This window comes from Schistocerca americana, chromosome 8 (genome assembly GCF_021461395.2).
Source record: "Schistocerca americana isolate TAMUIC-IGC-003095 chromosome 8, iqSchAmer2.1, whole genome shotgun sequence".
NCBI classification, from domain to species: Eukaryota; Metazoa; Arthropoda; class Insecta; order Orthoptera; family Acrididae; genus Schistocerca; species Schistocerca americana.
The window spans coordinates 232,123,732-232,147,199 of record NC_060126.1 but is presented as its reverse complement, the minus strand read 5'-3'; the positions used below and the strand labels follow the sequence as shown (position 1 = coordinate 232,147,199).

The following is a 23,468-nucleotide window of genomic DNA, read 5'->3' as shown; positions in this document are numbered from 1 at the left end:
TGCGCACACTCCGCTGTAGAGTGAAAATTTCGTGTGTGATATGCTTAGGGTATTGCTGTTTAAGGCCTATATAGGTGTTGCTATATGCATATATTTCCCATCCGGTAACTAGACAATAACCACTCATGCTACTTGTCCATCGTGTTTCACATAACTGTGAAATGTTAGTTAAAATTGGTGGCTTTTTTGTGCTTTTTAACTGAAAGGTATCGACTAATGATGGTTATGTAGACACTATCTTAGATGTTATGCGCTTTGGCCAATCGACGCGATTGTTTCCACTTTTCAAATATATGTTGACAACAGACACTTTGCATGTGTTTCAAAGTGTCAAGGAAAGTGATGTTCAGTTTGTTTTTGTAGTTGAAACCTTTAATATAATTTTAGTGTCGTATGATTTTAGTCTGAGTGTACTGCAGACGTATTAATCTATGGGAAGAAGAAAAATTATTATATCTGAGCAAAATGTCGAATGTTTTATGGTGGTGATTCAGGGTCTGACGTGACGTTCGTGTAGAAATTAATCTACCTGATGCGGTAATTTATTAACATCAATAGTACAGAATGTCCCACTTACCAGAGAGACGTAAGAAAAGCAAAAATTCCGGTATAGGAAGACGAAATTCAAATGCACTGTCAGGTTCTTCTAGCAGTTATGAGAAAGAATCTTCGGAGAACGATGGTCCTGTCCCTGTATCACTCCATTCTGGACATAGATCAAGTGACAAAGGAACAATACCTGATACAAAAGGTGAAACGACAGGAAGTAAATTCAGCAGTTATTTCCCCCTTACTAGTGGAGAGCCAGTGAAAGAGGTTCTAGGGTCGCAAGATACGCAGGAAGTTCTTTTGACGAGTTCAGATGGTGGCGTCGGTAGAGTACCGTCACCGTCGTCAGCATCGAGCGTTGCTTCTGCTCGACGCCTAGAATGGGATAGCGGTGCTGATGTTGGGTAAGTGACCAGTTGCTGTTATTTATGTACTTATATTAAGTTGTTTAAAGCGCTGTAAACCAGATCTGCGATAATGAGCCCACCATTAAAGAGTATTAGACACTGAAATGGTTTTGGTAATACCGGTCACGATTTAGTGTTTCCCGTAGATGGTTGTTAGGTAGAGACAATATTTTGCTAAATGCATCGGAAAACTTATATGTTACCATGACTTACAAATTTTCATAGGGAATTAATAGGGAGACACTCAGCAGGAATTACTTTTTCAAATTCATTAAAAAAACCTGCTTTTTTTCGTGCCCCAGTGACTTTGAAAAGTAAGTGCTGTTTTGTGACTTTTGCAACTTGGGTGACTTAGATTGATTATAAAGAAATTGATCACACGCACATGAGCAGTAGTTTAGGATGGACTGCATGACCAATTAGCAAGCAGTGCCGCTTGTGAACTTAGTGCATTTTTCCAGCTGAAGTTTGCCACCTGCTGTACATTTACTTGTGCTGTGTAATGATTCCATTTTATATTGCCAGGGATTGTTGTATACAGGTATTTTTAAGAGTTGACTAATTATAGTAGTGCTTATTCACATTGAAATCACTGTATATTATGTCGATTCGTTTTATGAAGTGCATATGCTATACATTTCTGTACATTTAAAGCAAGTTGTCTATCTTTTATCTCATTGAAACCTTATGAGGATATTTGTCCATCTTTTTTCAGATAGGCTAGTAGTTTTTTTTAGAGAACTGGAACATATTCAAAATGTCACAGGTTGCTATTAATATTGTGTACTAAGTCATTACTACATAATATGAATACAAGTGTCTCAGCACACTTTCTTGGGACTCCCCTTAAGTCATTTATTCATTTGTTTATGACTCATAATGCAAGATAATTTGCTGCCTCCTCCCAACTAAGAAATCCTGAGTTCCATCACAAATTTTGATTGATACCCCATATTTCCAGAATGAGATTTTCACTCTGCAGCGGAGTGTGCGCTGATATGAAACTTCCTGGCAGATTAAAACTGTGTGCCCGACCGAGACTCGAACTCGGGACTCCCGAGTTCGAGTCTCGGTCAGACACACAGTTTTAATCTGCCAGGAAGTTTGATACCCCATATTATTATACTTTCATTAATAAACACTGATGTGGCAGTGAGTCAAATGCTTTTTGGTAGTAAAGGAATACTGTATCCATTTGATTGTCTTGGCACCAGGCTTTCATGACTATCTGTGAGAAAAGCTCGAGTAGGGTTTCACATGTACTGTTTTTTCAGAATGCGTCCTGCTTCTATTCACAATAGCTCATTACACCTGAGCTAAGCATAAGTTACAACAGATAGATGTTGATGACATTAAGAGAGTAGTTTTGGGGGGTATTTCTTAGTTGGGAGGAGGCAGCAAATTATCTTACATTATGAGTCATAAACAAATGAAGAAATGACTTAAGGGGAGTCCCAAGAAAGTGTGCTGAGACGCTTGTATTCATATTATGTAGTAATGACTTAGTAGACAATATTAATAGTAACCTGTGACATTTTGCATATCTAAAAAAAACTACTAGCCTATCTAACTTCTACTACATGTGTAGTAGACAGGTGTGTGCTTTGGTGACTTTGTGTTTTAGTGCTTTGGTCATACTGGTGTTATGTTGTTGTTGGTGTTGTTGTTTTTGTTGTTGGTGTAGTTGTAGTTGTTGTTGATGATGATGAGGTGCCATACTCCGAGGAGGGTAGGGGACAATGCGGGAGAGCCGCACCACAGTACTAGGCAATGTCCTAGTGGAGGTGGTTTGCCATTGCCTTCCTCCGACCATAATGGGGATGAATGATGTTGATGCAGATGACAAAACAACGCCCAGTCATCTTGAGGCAGGAAAAATCCCTGACCCCGCCGGGAATCGAACCCGGGACCCCGTGCGCTGGAAGTGAGAACGCTATGCTACCGCAAGACCACGAGCTTATGTTGTGTCTGTAGCTGAATTATTTGTATTTATTGTTAATTACTGTACCTTTATCAGAGTGCTTAATATTGCTGGAGAAACAAGTAGCTTCCCTTAACTTCTTGTGTATTGAAACTGAGTGGACAAGTTTTACATGTGTGTGACTATTAGAATTCAAGTCCTCGGGTCAATGTAAGTGTCCGATTTCAACCTCTGCTTTGACACATGACATAAGGGTGTTGTGTATGATGTCATTATGGTGCGGAGTTTAAGTTGGTTGTGTTTGTAGATGTCGTCTTGTGTCTGTTGGTGATAAGTAATTGTTTTTTTGGGACTGTTTGTTATAATTTTCTGTGTATTTATTGTGTATTGAATGTCTTTTAATTTATGTAGGAGTGTTTGACTTTTGAATTTTTGTGATGATGTGGTTTTCGTTTTCTTTTGGGTCAATCCATACCAAGTGCTCCAAGAAAAAAATAATTTGTTGCTTGACCATCTCGGAAAAATTTTATATTTGCTGGGTGAATTCTCCAATGTTAAGTAGCAACAAAAATATTTTTTTAAAATAATTTATTATTTTGAAATGGCAGCCATATATGTTCCAGGCCACATGCGTTTTTTCGTATTTGCAGGCATCTACATTTTTTACAATTATTCATTAGTGGATTGTCCTAAGCCTTTCAGATAAAATGCATTTAGTTCAACACACTCTGGGCTACAAATAAACATCATTATCACTTAGCTGAATGTATTCTTTAATATAATTTTAATAGTTCAAAGTTATCAGCCACAAATTAAAAAAACTCAATTTTTGAACAGTAGTTTTCCAAAGAAAGATTAATTTCTCAGCTTCAATATTTTTTCTGCTATTACACTGTATAGTATAGTTACTTTTTATAGAGTATCAATGGTGAGCAGCTGACACTAAAAAAATACACTATTTTAAAAAATGGATTTTTTAAAAATTTTCCATTTTGTGGCCCGCAATATCTTTGTTGGGGACCAGATAAAAATCTGAAATTTTCACAGTTAGTAGACCTTTGTGATATCAAACTTAAATATAAATTTCAACTTTGAGATTCAATTGGAAGTTATGGAAAAAAATTACAAACACGAATCAAAAAAACTTTTTTTAACATCCGCTATATATAGCCTTATGGAATGAAATATATCAGTTACAGTATATAATTTAATCATATCAATGATTACTTACTTTATTGCAAATAATTCTACGAATTACATTATATTGTTCTCTTGTTATTTGTTTTTAGTACATCGCTCATTGAACATTTGAAAAAATTTGTTCACTCAACTTGGGTGTTGCATTATAAGTTTGCCCAGTCACAGTTGTAAATTCCATGGGAGACAGCTTCCTTAGTACATTTTTAAGTGGCATCCAAACTTGATCCTTCTCAATATTTTTAAAGGATGTACTTGGTCCTGGAGGGTGATAAAATACAACATGTAAATCTTGGTTTTGACAGTCAATATTATCAACTTTGCCAATCCACCACTGTTCTTCGTAAACACAAGCCACTATGTCTTTATTTTGAAGAACCAGTTGTACAAGTTTTCCACACTGATGAAGTTCACTATCAGGTGAAGTTGATGTGATCTTACACTTCAATAAGTTGTGTGAATGGGGTACAAAACATTGAAAAGATTGAGTGCCTTTAATCTTCTGGTAAGTGTTGTACCTTTCCTTCAAGACACTGTCATGGACTTATTGTATTTTCTCACATTGTATAAAAACATAGGTAATTCCTTTGATATGTTTTTTACAGAATTCAAACTTTTCTTGAGGTGTTATGATACAATTGTCATCGGTCCGCTGCAGACTTGCTTTTGTGACAGCCCGCTTTGTTGTACCCCCGACACCATCACAAGCATTCTTCCCATGGCATGAAGCGAAAAAGTGCCATTCTACATCAAACCCAAAATCTTCTTTATGAAAGGAGATATTAATAATTTTTTTGTTTTGTTTTTATATTGACGACTTGCTGCCCCATCCGAAAAGTAAATCTGTGTTTTTTTTTTTTTGTATGGAAGGGTGTTTAATGCAGTTTGTTAATTTCAGTTGAAAAATGTGCACTGCTGTAGTGTTGTGTTCATTGTGGTCACTTATGACCCAAAAGCTGTGACTCATTAGTTTATCTTCATCTTTATAATAGAATTCGAGTGGATGAATTGTGGCCTGTTTGTTTACCTAGTGGTGCCCTTGTACTTATCTTGAACAACAAAGCAATAATTTTCTGAAAAGTCAGCAAGAAATAAGCATTCATCAGCTGCCAAAGTTTGCTTTTTGTCTTTCAAAAATTTACTTTGAGCTTTTGCAATAAAATGATGCATTTACAGATTTTCAAGGTTACCCTCCAACACTTCAAAAAACTGTTCTCGTGATTTTATGACTGTCGCCTTTTCAGTTCTGTCATCTACATCTAAAACATACGCCGCAATCCACCATACGGTGCGTGGCAGAGGGTACCTTGTACCACAACTAGCATCTTCTCTTCCTGTTCCACTCCCGAACAGAATGAGGGAAAAATGACTGCCTATGTGCCTCTGTACGAGCCCTAATCTCTCTTATCTTATCTTTGTGGCCTTTCCACGAAATATAAGTTGGCGGCAGGAAAATTTTACTGCAGTCAGCCTCAAATGCTGGTTCTCTAAAGTTGCTCAGTAGTGATTCACGAAAAGAACGCCTACTTTGCTCTAGAGACTCCCACCCGAGTTCCTGAAGCATTTCCGTAACACTCGCATGATGATCAAACCTACCAGTAACAAATATAGCAACCCGCCTCTGAATTGCTTCTATGTCCTCCCTCAATCCGACCTGATAGGGATCCCAAACGCTTGAGCAGTACTCAAGAATAGGTTGTATTAGTGTTTTATAAGCGGTCTCCTTTACAGATGAACCACATCTTCCCAAATTCCTACCAATAAACCGAAGACAACTATTCGCCTTCCCCACTACTGCCATTACATGCTTGTCCCACTTCATATCGTTCTGCAGTGTTACACCCAAATATTTAATCAACGTGGCTGTGTCAAGCGCTGCACTACTAATGGAGTATTCAAACATTACGGGATTCTTTTTCCTATTCATCTGCATTAATTTACATTTATCTATATTTAGAGTTAGCTGCCTTTCTTTGCACCAATCACAAATCCTGTCCAGGTCATCTTGTATCCTCCGACAGTCACTCAACGACGACACCTTCCCGTACACCACAGCATCATCAGCAAACAGCCGCACATTGCTATCCACCCTATCCAAAAGATCATTTATATAGATAGAAAACAATAGCGGACCTACCACATTTCCCTGGGCCACTCCAGATGATACCCTCACATCCGATGAACACTCACCATCGAGGGCAGCGTTCTGGGTTCTACTACTTAAGAAGTCTTCGAGCCACTCACATATTTGGGAACCAATCCCATATGCTCGTACCTTAGTTACAAGTCTGCAGTGGGGCACCAAGTCAAATGCTTTCCGGAAGTCAAGGAATATGGCATCCGTCTGATATCCTTCATCCTTCTGTCTTGTGTTACCCGTTGGTTGTATTTTATATTGTCATGCATCAAATCATCTCCTTCGGATTCTTCAAACATGTCAAGTAAGTCTTGTTTGCCTGGACAATCTTCACATTTTCCCTTGATCATACAATTGTAACTGTCAATATTGCATACCATAACTTCCAAAAGGTCTTTATAGTCAATTCTAAGATTAGCCCCACCTATCGTCAACTTTACGTTCTGATGATACAAACAAACACAAACATTATGGGTGCCAGGTGCCCCTGCAACAATACACCATCTTGGTCTTAACTCGCAAAACTTTGATCTTCCAATTTTAATGTCAGGATTTTCTTTTTTAAATTCAGTGAATAGTTCATTTAAATTACACAATATTAACCTTTTTTGTCTTTGGATCTTAGAACCATTTTCTTTCACAGACACACAGTGTTTTTTGCCAGACATCAAATGGCTGTTATTGTCATTGTCATAATACTTAATAAATTTATTGATTGTGTTTTCATCTACCAAATTAGATGCTCTTTTCTTTTGTAATGCTGGTAGTCTTTTACTAATTGCTTTGTTAACTTAACAAGATGTTCTGACACATTAAATTCATCACTAACTTTTGCTCGACTCCAAGAATTTGGCAGTAAACTGATAGTCATAATTTTATCCTCTTCGTTTGAAATAATACATTTAGTTTTTAGTTTTTCTATCAAATCATCATATTCAAAAAACAAAGATGATGTGACTTACCAAACGAAAGCGCTGGGACATCGATAGACACACAAACAAACACAAATATACACATAAAATTCTAGCTTTCACAGCCAACGGTTGCTTCGTCAGGAAAGAGGGAAGGAGAGGGAAAGACGAAAGGATGTGGGTTTTAAAGGAGAGGGTAAGGATTCACTCCAATCCTGGGAGTGGAAAGACTTACCTTAGGGGGAAAAAAGGACGGTTATACACTCGCACACACTCGCACACACTCGCACACACACGCACACACACACACACACACACACACACACACACACACACACACACACACATATCCATCCACACATATACAGACACAAGCAGACATATTAAAAGACAAACCAGTGCTGGACTACTTGGTACGGATTGCCCTCTTTTTCGTAGTTGTAGGTGTTTGTTTTTTTGTATCAGTAGTTGTGATTGACCTATAAAGATCGAGGAAAATGTCCTATTCCAATTTTCGTAGTTTTATATGTAGGTATTGGTGTTTTGGTATCGTCAGCAGTTGTCAAGGGAAATGTCTGATTCCAATTTCCGTAGTTGTCGCTGTAGGCGTTGGTGTTTTGGTATCGTCAGAGCATCAGCAATGGTCAAGGGAAATGTCTGGACCTAATTTCCATAGTTTTTGCTGTAGGTGGTGGTGTTTTGGTATCGTCAGCTGTGGTTGACCTATATAGGTCAAGGGAAGTGTCCGATTCCTATAGATTTTTATAATTATTTGTTGTTCATCTTTTTGTCTGTTTTGGGATCATGATGGTTTTTTTTCCCCCTGTTATATTTAGCTTGTCCCCACCCAAAAAACCCCAATTTTCCATTGTTGTCCTGTTAGTTTGATTGTATTTATACATATCTTTGTGTTTGTTGCCGTGTATATGTAGTGACATCATAGGTGACATATTGGAGACACTTAGAGTAGCCATTTCTGCCATATTGATGACGTCATGCATCAGAGCAGACGGGTGGAATCAGACACTTCTGTAATCCCAAGTCTTCCAATTCTTTTCTTCAGTTGGAACTTTTCTGCACGTATTAGAGTTGTCGTGTAGTTTTGACGTGGCCTCAAAGAACACAAAGTTGATACATATCTTAGACATTACGAGAAAAACAGTTCACTCGCACTACCATTGGGATGTTTTGAGATATGCTGTTTTCCAAACAAGAAACCAGACTTACTGAGTAAGGCTGTCACTACTTATGTAATTTGTTATTTAGCTGAACATCTGTATCACATTTGTAACATATTAGGACTTGTAGGCCTAGCTCACATAACGTACTGTAATAAAACAAAATATTTTAATAAAACATGGAACACTGAAATATCAGAATGAAAGTAACACAGAAAAGAATAATAGACAAACATTACAACAGATTCCTCAATTTTCACATCTTGTTAATGGTCAAGGAACGAAAAGATGTTGGATGTGGTCTATTAACTAACACACGCTCATAAATACGAGGGTTGGAGCTTAAATAGTGGCAACTATTTATTCACTACCAATACAAAAGAGTTATGTGTTTGCACCTGTTACTGTCCTTCAAAGTAGTCACCAGCGTTGTGTAGAAACAGTTGCCAGCAACATGGACGGTGTAATATTCCATTAGCAGAGCCTGCTCTGTTGATGGTGCAAATGGAGTGGTCTACTGCTTGTTGAATCTCTGGAACAGTTCTGAAGCGAATGCCACAAAGTGGTTCCTTCATCTTCGGACTCAAATCAATGTCATAAGGACTTGAGTCTGGGGAGTATGGTGGGTGGTACAGTACTTCCCAGTCCCATCGACCGAACAGAGCAGCCACAGTTTGCACTGTATGCGCCCACGCATTGTCGTGCAGAATGATTGGTGAGTTGCGCAGAAAGTATTGCCGCTTCTTTCGCAAAGCTGGTCGCAGTTGATGCTTCTAAAACAAATCGTATGGTGTCAAGCACTGTCCACTAATGCAGCAACAGCAGTTCTTCTTCAGAAATGGCAGGCCGACCTGCCCGATGCATGTGCGCCACAGTTTGCCAACCTTTGTTGAAGGCTTTTACCCAATGTGTGACTGTTCTGTACGGCAATGCCGATTCCCGGCAAGCCTCTTGAAGACCTTGACGACACTGTCGTGCTGTACGACCTCTGGCACATTCAGTCTTGATCCAACTCTGTTGTTCCTGTTTCGAAAACATGGTGTCACTGTTACGTTAGACCGCTCACTCACAAGTGACTGTGTTTCCCTCGATTGTGGGCATGCCGGTGATGTGGGACGGGCAAGTCCATTTGCTCGGAGGTAAGGTAGGTATGTCAACAACGTGTGCTATCAGCGACAGTAGTATAGTCCATTCCATAGTGTCTCCACAGCGGTGTTGCCACTATTTAAATTCCAACCTACGTATTTATGGAAATCTGATAGTAAAGAAAGTATAACATCTGAAGCACCTATTTAACACAAGGGATGATTTAATCAGATAATATGCCAAGTGTACACTGTGTATGAGTGTAATTCCAAGATCAGACTCCCATGGACAGATACTAAATGAGGCTGTGCAATGTTTAGCTCACTGGGCTTATATTCAGGAGTAGTACGGCATGAAGTGCTGTCTAACCAATCAGCTTTGATTTTCTGTGATTTCTTTAAATTGATTAAGCTGAATGTCAGGATGCTTCCTTTAAAAAGGATGCAGCCAATTACTTATCATATTCTTGTTTTAAAATAACTTGTAGTCTGCCTGTCATGGCCTCATCATTGACAAGAGGTTAGTTGAACAGTAATCTTCCTCCTTTCCCAACCTGTTCACTTGAACAACAGTCAAGCAGACCGAAAGTACCCCCCCCCCCCCCCCCTTTTTCTTTTCTTTTATTTTTTTTCCCCTCCCTAGTTGGACGCAGTCTGCCACGAATTTCTCTCTTGTGTCAACTTCTTCATCACAGAGTAACATGTGTACCATACATACTTAATTATTTACCAATGAAAATAATCAATTTTGTGAAAATGTAAGTAACTGGATAGGTAAATCAATCTAATCATCAAGCGGCAACAGGAGACCACCCAAATAAAACCTCAGGCCCTTTACAGGGACTGAGACTTCAGTTCACAGAACTTCATATCCATTACAAATCATGCATCCCAACCTTTTACCTTCTTCCTAAGATCTACAAACCCAGTCACCATGTCTATCCCATAGTTGCTGGCTTCAAAGCACCCACCCAACATATATCTGCCTTAGTTGATAAACACGTGCAACCCACAGTAAAAAGATGTCCCTCTTGTATTAAAGACACCAGCCATTGCCCAGATCATCTGAAATCTGTGCACGTATCACTCCCACCTCACACACCCCCTGCGGGTTCGGGGGTAAGAATAGGCCCGTGGTATTCTTGCCTGTCGTAAGAGGCGACTAAAAGGAGTCTCACACGTTTCGGACTTATGTGATGGTCCCCTCTCGGGTTTGACCTCCATCTTTCTAAATTATTCTGAAGAGCAAGCCAATTGGGGAAGGGCGCCTTACATGGTGCACTGTATCCGTCGTGCATTGAGACCTTTAGCCGGCTTTCTCGTCATTGCAATGATGCCCCGCTCGTTTTCCATCTCTTGGGCATGGATACGTCCTTAGGTGTGATTACCACGCTGCACTGTGCAGTGTTGCTTTTAGCTGCGACGACGACCTTGGACATTTTTGCACCTAGGATCCAGCACGGTAGCCAGTCCGTTGTGGTGGGGCCGCCATGTACCCTGTTGGTTCTAGCCCACTGACAACACAGGGTTCGCTCTACTGATGCCTACGCCGTTAACTCCCCACGTATGCCAAGGAGTAGATGCCCATCTCCCTGGGGCATCGGGACTCCCGGCAATGGCCATCCTGCCAGGTGGCCTTTGCTGTGGCTGGGTGGCGCCTGTGGGGACGGCCCTTGGTCGGAGTAGGTGGCATCAGGGCGGATGACCCACAATGAAGCGTGGTACATCGTCTCTCGCTGGTGGCCAGCCGCCAGCAGTTTCTAAGCGTTCTCGGGCTCAATTTAACGCTCAGAAGTACAATCCGAAAACATTCCCCTCCCTGGCCACACTGTGGGAGGAACGTAAGTCTCAGGATGGCAGTAGCAGTTATTCGCCCCGATTCTTAGTTTGTACGAGACCTGATGGGGAGTCTTTTCTCTCCACAAAGCCTCAGTTCTTCGTCGTGCATTTAGAGGACAAGTTTGGGGAGTTGGAGGGCTTGTCCAAAATGCGCTCTGGATCGGTCCTGATACAAACGGCATCCTCTGCCCAGTCACGACGGTTACTTGCTTGTGACAAGTTGGGGGATGTTGCTGTTACGATCACACCCCATAAGAGTTTAAATATGGTCCAGGGAGTTATTTACCATAAGGACCTTCTTTTGCAGTCTGATGATGAGCTGCGCTCCAACTTAGAGCGCAGAGGTGTACATTTCGTCCTGCGCGTTCATCGGGGTCCAAAGGAAAATCAGATTGCTACTGGTGCCTTCATCTTGGCTTTCGAGGGTGATACGTTACCGGAAAAGGTCAAGGTGATGGTCTACCGATGTGACGTCAAGCCCTATATCCCTCCCCCGATGCGGTGCTTCAAGTGCTGGAAGTTCGGCCATATGTCTTCCCGCTGCACTTCCAGCCTCACATGTCGAGATTGCGGACGCCCAACTCATCCCGATACTCCATGTGCCCCGCCTCCCATCTGTGTCAACTGCGGGGAGCACCATTCGCCTTGCTTGCCAGACTGCAGAATCTTCCAGAAAGAGTGCAAAATCATGGAATATAAGACCCTGGATGGACTGACTTATACTGAGGCCAAAAGGAAATACGACCGATTACATCCTGTGAGAATGACATCTTCCTATGCCGCTGCTATAACACCTGTGCTCGCCCCATCAGTTTTGCGACTTCCGGCCGGATCGACGAGTGGTACAACTCCTCCTGCCCCCTTGCCAGTGGGGGGGGCTCTACACATCAGGTTGCTCCTACGCCACCTACCTCAGGAGCAACACCATACCACCCATCGGGGACGTCCGTCCCCACTTCTAAGCTGGAGAAGTATCCAACTTCTTCGGCTTCTCACGCTCGCAAGGGGTCCCTTGGGTCCCTCCCTTCCCAGGTTTCCACTGGCAGGAAGGCTGACGACCAACAGTGGCGTAAGTGCCCACAATCAGCTGGTCGAGGGGCTTCACGATCCTCCTCAGTCCCGGAGACTGAATCGGTGAAGGCCCCCCAGCCAGTTAAACCCAAGGAGCAGCGTGAGAAATCCAAGAAGAAGAGCTCTAAGCCCAAGGAACTCGCGGTGGCAGCCACCCCACCGCAACCTTCCAGCTCTGCGTCTGAGGACGAGGTGGAGATTCTGGCGTCCGCTGAGCACCTCGATCTCGCCGGTCTCTCAGACACCATGGATAGCACTAGCACAGGTGCTCAATCGGAGGCAGCAGGTGACCCAGCGGCGTAATCTGCCTTCTCAGTCCCGTCACGCCTTTCTCAGCCATGGACAATACCATCCTCCAGTGGAACTGCAGTGGTTTCTTCCACCATCTAGCTGAGCTCCACCAACTTATCAGCCTTCACCCTTTCTTCTGCATTGCTCTTCAGGAAACTTGGTTTCCAGCAATGCGAACCTCCGCCCTCCGTGGCTATCGGGGTTATTATAACAACCGGGCAGCTTATGAAAGGGTGTCTGGTGGTGTCTGCATCTATGTCCTTAACTCTCTTCACAGCGAGTCTGTCCTTCTACAAACAGCTTTGGAGGCTGTCGCTGTTCGGGTGTGGATGCCACAGGCTGTTACCGTCTGCAGTCTTTACCTTCCACCGGATGGTGATGTCACGCAGCATGTCCTGGCCACACTGATAGCCCAATTGCCGCCACCTTTCTTGTTACTCGGCGATTTCAGTGCCCATAACCCTCTGTGGGTTGGGTCGGTGACGACAGGTCAAGGTGCCACCATTGAGCATTTATTGGCACAGCTCAATCTTTCGCTTTTAAATGATGGTTCCTTCACACACTTCAGCGTGGCGCATGGCACGTACTCCGCCATCGACCTTTCGATCTGCAGCCCTAGCCTCTTACTGTCTGTCTAATGGAGAGTGCATGATGACCTGTGTGGTAGTGACCACTTCCCGATCTTTCTCTCACTGCCACAGCGTCACTCTTCTGGGCACCCCAGGAGATGGGCTATGAATAAGGCTGACTGGGACTTGTTTTCCTCCACTGCCGCTATTGAGCATCTCTCTAATGCCGGCATTGATGCGGTGGTTCACTCCGTTACCAACGTCATCGTTACTGCCGCAGAATCTTCCATTCCCCGTTTTTCTGGGTCCCCTCGGAAGAGGACTGTGCCTTGGTGGTCGCCTGAGATTGCTGAGGCGATTAAAGATCGCTGGCGGGCGCTACAGCGTCACAAGCAACATCCCTGCATTGAACACCTCATTACCATCAAACGGCTGCGTGCGCGGGCCCGCCGCCTTATCCGCCAAAGCAAGCAGGAGTGCTGGGAGCGGTATGTGTCCACCATTGGCCTCCATGTCTCTCCATCGCAGGTGTGGGCCAAGATCCGACGCCTCTATGGCTATCGGTCCCCTGTCAGTGTCCTGCGCTCTCACTGAATGGAGCAGTTTGTACAGACTCCGACGAAATTGACAACAGCTTGGCAGAGCATTTTGCTCTGAGTTCCGCTTCTTCCAATTACCCACTGGTCTTCCGCTCCATTAAAGAGCGGATGGAATGTCGGAGCCTTTCTTTTCGCACCCACCATCCTGAATCTTACAATGTTCCATTCAGTGAGTGGGAATATCGCAGTGCCCTCGCCGCTTGTCCTGATACCGCTCCTGGGCCAGATAGCATCCACTGTCAGATGCTGAAACACCTTTCAGTGGACTGCCAGCGACGGCTCCTTGATCTTTACAACCGCATTTGGGTCGAAGGTGAGTTTCCGTCACCATGGCGGGAAAGTACTGTTATCCCCATTCTGAAACCTGGGAAGAACCCTTTGGAGGTGGACAGCTACCGTCCCATTAGCCTCACCAACGTTGTTTGCAAGTTGCTTGAACGGATGGTGAGCCGGCGGTTGAACTGGGTACTGGAGTCACGGGGCCTTCTGGCTCCGTCTCAGGGTGGGTTCCGTAAAGGCCGCTCCGTCGCCGACAATCTGGTGAGTCTGGAGTCGGCCATTCGTACTGCCTTTGCCTGCCGTCAGCACCTGGTCGCTGTCCTTTTCAACATGCGGAAGGCGTACGATACGACATGGCGTCATCATATCCTTTCTACGCTTCATGGATGGGGTCTTCGGGGCCCTCTGCCGATCTTTATCCGCAATTTTCTGTCGTGTCGTACCTTCCGCGTCCAAGTCGCAGCCTCCCATAGTTCCTCTCGAGTCCAGGAGAACGGGGTACCACAGGGATCTGTCCTCAGTGTCTGCCTGTTTTTAATTGCAATGAACGGTCTCGCTGCAGCCGTGGGAAACTCTGTCTCTGCTTCCCTGTGTGCTGATGACTTCTGCCTTTACTATAGCTCTATTGGCATTGCGGCTGCTGAACGTCAGCTACAGAGGGCGCAATCTGCAAGGCGCAATCTTGGGCTGTAGCGCATGGTTTTCAGTTTTCGGCTGCCAAGACCCGCGTTATGCATTTCTGCCGGCGCCGAACGGTCCATCCTGCGCCGCGGCTTTATCTTGATGGCGAACTTCTTGCTATGGTGGAGACCCACAGGTTTTTGGTTGTACTTTTTGATACCCGGTTGACTTGGCTCCCTTATATTCGGCAGCTTAAACAGGCATGTTGGCGGCATCTAAATGCTCTGCGTTGCTTGAGCCACACCAGCCGGGGCGCCGACTGATCTACCCTGTTACGGCTCTACCAGGCATTAATCCAGTCTCGTCTGGATTATGGGAGCCTGGCTTATGGCTCAGCATCCCCGTCTGCGTTGCGGGTGCTGGACCCAATCTTACACAGCGGAATACGACTTGCCACTGCTGCCTTACGGACCAGCCCTGTGGACAGCATACTAGTGGAGGCAGGTGTCCCTCCCCTGCAGTTACGGCGCCAACATTTGCCGGCCACTTATGCTGCCCATGTTTTTAGCTTGCCCGGGCATCCAAACTATCGTCTCCTGTTCCTGCAATCGGTCGTCCATCTGCCAGAACGTCGGCACCTGTCAGGTTGTACGATCGCGGTCTGCGTCAAAGAGCTTCTCTCCGGGCTTAGAGTTTTCACTGATCCACCTCCTTTCCGGGCCAATTTGCGTACACCCCCATGGTGTGTTCCTCGCCCTTGCCTTCGGCTCGACTTGGCACAGGGCCCGAAGGACTCAGTCCCTCCAGAGGCCTTCCGCCGCCGCTTTTATTCCATCCTGGCCACATATCAGGGCTCTGGTGTTGTATACACTGATGGTTCGATGGTTGCTGGTCGTGTCGGTTATGCGCTAACTCTAGGGGACCATTCCGAACAACGTTCCTTGCCAGATGGCTGCAACGTTTACACTGCTGAGCTGGTCGCCATATTTCGTGCCCTAGAGTATATACGCTTCTGCTCAGGTGAGTCCTTCGTTATTTGTAGGATTCCCTGAGCGGTTTACGAGCTCTCGACCAGTGTTTCCCTCGTTCTCGTCTGGTGATGGCTATCCATGAGTCCCTGCATACTCTTGCCCGTTGCGGCCGCTCTGTGGTCTTTGTGTGGACCGCCGGTCAAGTCGGTATCCAGGGCAATGAACGTGTTGACCGCCTGGGCAAACAGGCCACCAGTGAACCCACTCTAGACATTGGCCTTCCGGAGACTGATTTGAGGGCAGTCTTACGCCGCAAAGTTATCTCGCTTTGGGACGCTGAATGGCACGGTCTGGCCACCCCTAACAAACCCCGTGCCGTGAAGGAGACGACGACTGTGTGGGACTCCTCCTTGCGAGTCTCTCACAAGGAGTCTGTCGTCCTCTGCCGACTGCGTATTGGGCACACACGGATGACCCACGGCCACTTATTGCGCCGTGAGGACCCCCCTCTCTGTCGCTGCGGCTTGGCATTGACAGTGGTCCACATTTTGTTGGACTGTCCACTTTTATCTGTGCTCAGGTAGACATTTGCACTGCCTGACACGCTCTCTGCCCTTTTAATAGATGACTCTGCCATGGTGGACTTAGTTTTGCATTTTATTCGGGCAGGGGGTTTTTATCGTTTAATCTGAGTGTTTATGTTTTTTAGTGTTGATTTTGGATTTTAGCCTCTGATTTTAAACTGAGTTTTTAATGTGTTCTTGGTGGTTGGCTTTTCCTCTTTTTTTTCTCTATGATCGGCCAACCACCGTCACACTCTGTGTGTTTTAATTTGTTTTGTCTGATCTCTGTCGGAGTATTTCTTGTCCTGTGTCGTCTGCTGTCTTTCCTGTTGTTCGTTTTTTATTCTCTTTGGGTGGTTTTAGTTTTTTTTTTTTTTTTTGGAAAAAGGGATCGATGACCATAGCAGTCTGGTCCCTTTAATCCCACAAACCAACCATTCCCACCTCACACTTTGCTTGTCACCATTGATGCCACCTCCCTCTATACCAACATCCCCCAAGTACATGATCTGACTGCTGCTGAACATTTCCTCTGACAATGCCCATCTGATTCCAAACCTACGATATCCTTCCTGTTGCCTGTTGCCCATAACCATCCTTATACTTATAAACAACTACTTCTCCTTTGAGGGGCAAACATACCAATAGATCAGGAATGCTGCAATGAGAACCAGAATGGCTCCATCCTATGCCAACCTTTTCATGGGTCAGTTGGAGAGGGCTTTCCTGGGATCCATAAGCCATCAGGCCCTAGTTTGGTTTATATACGTTGATGACATCTTTACCATAGGGACTCTTGGTGAGGCTGACCTGTTAAAATTCATGGAATCTCTAAATATTCTTCCAATTAAATTTCACATGCTCCTAATTCTGAATCCCTGCCACTTTCCTCAACATTGGTCTCATCCTCACCAAGGGTCAGCTACACACTTATGTTCACATTAAATCTACTGACAAAGAACAATACATCCATTTTGACAGTTGCCATCCTTTCCATGTCAAACATTCCTTCCCATACCCCAGCCTTATCCTTCAAGGCAAAGATACTTGTTAAGGTGCAGATTGTTTACAGCAGTACACACCATTCTCACATCCGCCTTCACTGGATGCAGTTACCCCACCAGCTTAGTTCAAAAGCAAATTTCCTGAGTCATCTCATACAACCCGGGTACTACTGATTCCTGCAAAAAGCAGCTTTGGAGTACATCAGTTGTCACTTAGCATTATCCTGGTCTTGAATGTATTAATCAGCTACTTTGACAAGGCTGTGACTTTCTGAAATCATGTCCTCTATTATGTAAAAACTGTTTGGTCTCTCTGTTAAGATGAATAGGCATAGGCAGGGAGTGTATACTGCCAACACACAATATCCTGTTGTAGAGCACAATCGTGACGTCTTGTGGTTGTTTCACCACACATGCCATCTTTGTTACTCCCCTCTCGGAACTCCGCTGGTGGGAAATGACGCTGTGTCCTTGGTTATCGCCACCCACCTGGCTTAATTTACATTAATTTCTTTGGTGTCAGCATTTCTTCACAGTAACTAGGCCTGTTTCTTTCTTCACTCCCTTTTGGTTTTCTGCAGCTTTCTTTTCCTGACCTCTATTTTTCGCCATCCCCCTCCCACCTCTATCACATATGATGCAGTTAGCTTTTCGCTCTTATTAACTCATGCACAATGTTCTAGCAGTAATCCCTGTCTTGTATATTACCCTATCTTCTACCTTTAAACTCTCAGGTTTTCAAATCTCATCTGGTGCAGTTCCCAACAACCATTCTTTCCTTCTCATCCCCTCTGGTAAGACTTCCTGACCCAGGGTTCTGGGTGTCTTTTACGAACTCTACTACTTTTCTTAAACCTCACCAGTCCTTTTCCTTCACCCCTCCTCCTTCCAATTCAACACATCTGCCAGAAGCAGCAGTCACTGACTCCAGAAGCTAGCAACCTTTTATTTACGTGTTCTCCTGCTGTCGCTTGGTGAATAGAATTTTTTACCTATCCTATTATTTATACTCAATTATTTGTTAGATGTGGGCTCTATTCCAGTTATGTCTTACCTTCCACGTTTTATCTGTCTCAGTTCCCACTAGTACCATGGAAGTTATTTCCTGGTCTTTACATGTGTTGTATCATCCTGTTCTTTCCTCTTCTCTGTGTTTTCCGTATGTTCCTTTCTTTGTCAGTTCTGCAGAGCACCTCCTAATTCTTTATATTCCATGTAGTTTTCAGTATACTTCTATAGCACCACAGCTCAGACTTATTTTTCTCTTCTTTCCCTATTTTCTCACAGTTCATGATTCATTAACCGTACAATGCTGTTCTCCAGGTGTACATTCTTAGAAGTTTTTTTTCCTCATATTAAGACGGAGCTTTGATACTAGCAGACTTCTCTTTGCCAAGAATGCTCTCATTGCCTGTACTAATCTGCTGTTTAGGTCCCTTTTGCTTCATCCGTCATATTATTTTACTTCCAATGTGAGAGAATTCTTTAACTTCATGGGCCCCTATTTTGATGATAAGTTGATTGCTGTCACTTCTGCTACTTTTCATTTCTTTCACCTTTTTTTTTTTGTTTGCTCTAAATCTCTATTGTTTACTCATTACACTGGTCATTCCACTCAATGTGTAGGCCTACCGTAATTCTTCTTCACTTTCCCTGTGGATAGCAGTGTCATCAACAGATCTGTTTTTTCTTTCAATGTATAGATTGGACAATAGGACAAAAGACTAATCAGAGCACTGTGGTCTTGGTCTACCATTCATATTGTTCCACCTGTATTCTGGTACATCTTGTGTATTATCCATCTTTCCCTATATCTTACTCTTATTTTTTTCAGAATTTGAAACTTCTTGCCCCATGTAGTATTGTTGGATGTTCTTTCCAAGTCGACAAATCCTGTTAATGGGGGTCGTAAGTTTTTTAAAGTCTTCCTTTCATTATCAATCCCATCGCCAGAAGTGCCTCTCTGGTGCCTTTACCTTTCCTGAAGCCAGACTTTTCCTCATTTAACAGATCCTTAGCTCTGTTTCCCATTCAGCAGCTTGAATGCACGAGCTGTTAAACTGATTGTGTGATAATTCTCACATTTATCTGCCCTTGGTTTCTTCAGGATTGTGTGGATGTGTAGTCTGTGGATGATATTTTTTCAGTCTGATGGCATGTCTCCAGACTAATAGTCTACACATCAACTAGAACAGTCACTTGATTGCCACTTCTCCCAATGATTTCAGAAATTCCAAAGAAATGTCATCCATCCCTTCTGCCTTCCGTGAACACAAGTCTTCCAAAGCTCTATTAGACTCTGGCTTTAACCCTGGTGCCCCTCTCAAATGTTATAAGGATCAGTACAAGAAAAATCTGAAAAACTTGAACATCAATCTGAGTAACTGTTTCACAATAGCAGAAGATCGAAGTCACTGGCACTCAGTTACCTCAAATGCTCTTCAAAACTTTGAGTTGGAACGTCAGAGAATGGAGAATGACAAACGCCGGAGACGTAAACTCCTCCAGGCTCAGCCACGTCCTCCACCTTCCATCAGCTTTAATGTATGTGGCCGCCTGTTCCATGCTAGGATTGGATTGCTAAGCCATCAACGACACTTCCACACCTGAACCGTGACAAAGGAAACCTCAGGAGAGAAATGAAAACTCGGATATGAGTATCAGCCGCCGCCGCCGCCGCCGCCGAACCCTGGATCCCATATGTCTTCCATATCAGCTTTCATTTCTTCATGTATCACATCATCAGACAAGTGCTCCTCCTCATAGTGACCTCCAGTGTAGTCTTTCCTGCACTACGCTCCCACCTAGCTGCACTTAACAGTGAAGTTCCCATTGCACTCTTAATGTTGACACCCACGCTTTTAATTTTACTGAAAGTCTTTTTGACTCTTCTTGTAAGTTGACTCAGCCCATCTGACAGACATTTCTTTTTTGATCTCTTCACATTTTTCCTGGAGCCCTGTTGCCTTAGGTACTGATGTTTGAATGTTGCTGACTACTATTTAATTTGTTTGAATGATTTACATCCACATTAAAGATTGAAATGAACCTAAAATATTAAATTACATTAAATGGCGTTTATTGTTTTCCATGGATCCCTTGGAGAGGAGTCTCTGGAATGTGGAAAGAGTCAAAGTTTTTTTTACTCAGATACATAGATATTGTACAATTCTAATGTAGACAGAGTTATGAGCTATAATCCTTGTGAAGATATTCATCGATGGAGTGGAAGGAGTTGGCCAACAGGAAGGTCTTTAATTCACTCTGAAACTGATCTTTATCACTTACATGACCTTTGATATGCTGTAATAAGTTATTGAATATATGGGTACTCATGTATTTGACTCGTTTTTGTACTAATGTTAAGTTTTTATAGTCCTTATACAGATTGTTTTTGGTTCTGGTAATATAATCATGTTTTGCACTATTTTGTGTAAAAAGGGACATGATGGAAATGACAAAGGGCATCAGTGAGTATATATACTGAGAAGTAGTAGTTAGTGTACCAAGTTTCTTAAAGAGGTCTCTGCATGATTTAGGACTGACACCAGATCTAATTCTAATGACTCATTTTTGAATTTTGAAAATGTTCTCTTTGTGAGAGGAGTTTCACCAAAAGATGATTCTGTAACTCATTAGTCAATGGAAGTAGGCCGAATAAACTAACTTCTTCATTTTTAAATCACCTATTTCTGCTATCATGCGTACTGCAAATGTAGCTGAACTAAGGCATTTCATTAAGTCTAGAGTGTGAGTTTTCCAATTTCGGTTGTGGTCAATTTGTAGCCCTAAAAATTTGACACTGTCTACAGCTTTAATTTCATTGTTCGAATATATTATACTCAAAGTGTCAGGTATTCTTTGTGAGGTACTAAACTGTATGTACTGGGTCTTGTCAAAATTCAGTGACAATCCATTTGCTGTGAACCACTCATCGATACTTACAAATATTTCATTAGCAGACTGCTCAGTGAGATCACAGGTACTGTTTTTCATACTAATACTTGGATTATCCGCAAATAAGACAAAATTTGCATTTTGTGACACTGCATATGGAAGGTCATTAATATATAATAGTGTTGTGACTCGCCGATCTTTCGAAGTGCCGCTGCGCAGTTACGCGTGTCCTATACATGCGGCGCTGTCTGCCAGCCATGCAGCAGCCACGCCACCTAAGCGGCCGGCCAGCCAGCGGCCGCTAGACTTGGACTCAGTGCTGATTTGACTGTTACTGTGTACACTTGTCTTACCTTGTCTACTTGCTCTGTGACTTACATGTGTTGCGTCGTTTTTTGAAATATATGTGTTCAACTTGACGTTATAACAAATAGGAACAACAAGGGACCTAAAATAGAGCCCTGGGGGATCCCTTGTCTGATGGTTTCATATTTTGAATGACTAGTGTTACGTGGTAAGCCTGTTACAGACACACATTGTTTTGTATTAAAAAGATGGGATGAGAACCATGAGCCTGCTTTTCTTGTTATCCCTTAATATTTTAACTTTTGTATAAGGATATCGTGCTTAACATAATCAAAAGCTTTAGCCAGATCACTGAATATTTCAAGTGGTCATAACTTTTGCTTTATTGATTCTAATATATCATCTGTAAAAGTGAATATAGCTTGATCAGTTGACAATCCTTTTGGAAATCCAAACTGATTGCGAAGGAGAATATTTTTCTGTACTAAGTGTTTATAAAGTTTATTGTACATAACCTTTTCAAACACTTTTGAAAGTATTGCCAATAATGAAATGGGATGGAAGTTTTCCTCTGATGATTTGTCTTCTTTTTTGTGTAATGGTTTGACAGTAGCATATTTAAGCCTATCTGGAAAAGTACCACTGTGGAGGGATTCATTATGTAAGTAAATCAGTATGTCACAAAGTTATGAGGAGCAACATTTAATTATGGTAGTGCTGATTTCATCATAACTACTGGAACATTTGTTTTTAAGAGAGCTAATAATATTAGAAATCTCTTTTGTTGAGGTAGGATATAGTTGAATTGTGTCAAACTTCTGCGGAAATGCATGTTTTAAATATAAACCTAAGTTGTCTGCTACTGAAAGGAAAAAGTTGTTGAAAATGACTGCAATTTTGGAGGTATCTGTAATCAACTCATTATTTACATTTAACATAATTTCCTCATTTGCCTGATTAGTTTTTCCTGTCTCACTTTATACTATGTTCCATATAGTTTTTATCTTGTTATTAGAGGCATTTGTTTTTTCTTGAAAATAAATACATTTTAAGGTTCTGATTACTTTGTTTAGAATTTTACAATATAATTTGTAATGTAGTTTAGCTCTGTAGTCATTATTTTCCCTTGACATTAAGTACAATCTTCTTTTTGTTTTGCAAGATACTTTTATTCCATTTGTAATCCAAGGTTTTGAATCATTTAATCTATCTGATTTGATTACTTTCTTAGGGCAGCAGTTTTCAATGTGATCTATGACCGTATTAGAGAAACAGTAATATTTTTCATTTATCCTGGGTGAATTGTATACATCTTTCCGTCTGTATTCCTGAAACAGTTTTTTATAACTTCAATTCTTGTTCCATTTATTATTTGTATAGTTTCCCACTTCCTGTTATTAGTTGAATCAGACCCCACTATATTAAATGTAAGCAACTGGGCATTAAATATTGCATTTATACTATGATTTGCTAGTGTGGTAGTATCTATGAAACTGTTATCAATAGCAGTGCTGCTGGTACCCATAAACCCGGTTGGGAACTGTACTAAGGGAATGAAATTATAAGAAATGGTAAGAGACTCTAGTATGGATCTTGAGTAACTATCCTCCAAAAAATTTAAATTAAAATCTCCGCTTAGTATGAGTTCATTATTTTTAGGACTTTAAAGAAATTCAGTACTGCATCAAGCTGTTTAGTAAATAGCTGGAAATTACCAGTTGGAGCACTGTATATTGTGACTAATTATTTTTCTTTTGTGTGTTTCCACTTATGTGGCACATGCTTCAAAATGCTGATCACTGCAATATTTAAGAATGTCAATGTTTTTATAATTGTGACCCCTTGTAATGTAAGTGGCGACTCCTTCTTTCTCCATCTCTTTTCTACAATACTTTGAAGCTAAGGTATACCCTTCCATATTAAGCATTTCAGTTTCTCTACCTAAATGATGTTCAGAAATACAAATAATATCAACAGGATTTGTAGACTGTAGCTCTAAAAACATCTGAAATTCATTGCTTTTGTTTTTTAAACCTCTGATATTTTGCTGTAGTAAATTTACTGTTACCTTTC

General features: G+C 42.4%; 1 protein-coding gene across 4 annotated transcripts in view; it reads left to right on the top strand.

The window, feature by feature from the left end:
* The first annotated feature begins 308 nt into the window (after window positions 1-308).
* The window catches only part of LOC124545070, an 83,155-nt gene continuing 59,995 nt past the window's right edge, over window positions 309-23,468 (top strand). For all 4 annotated transcript variants that reach the window (XM_047123876.1, XM_047123875.1, XM_047123874.1 and 1 more), the window contains exon 1: window positions 309-953. In XM_047123876.1, coding sequence (XP_046979832.1) covers window positions 565-953 — 389 coding nt within the window. In that variant the 5' untranslated portion in view covers window positions 309-564. The remainder of the gene's footprint in view (window positions 954-23,468) is intronic.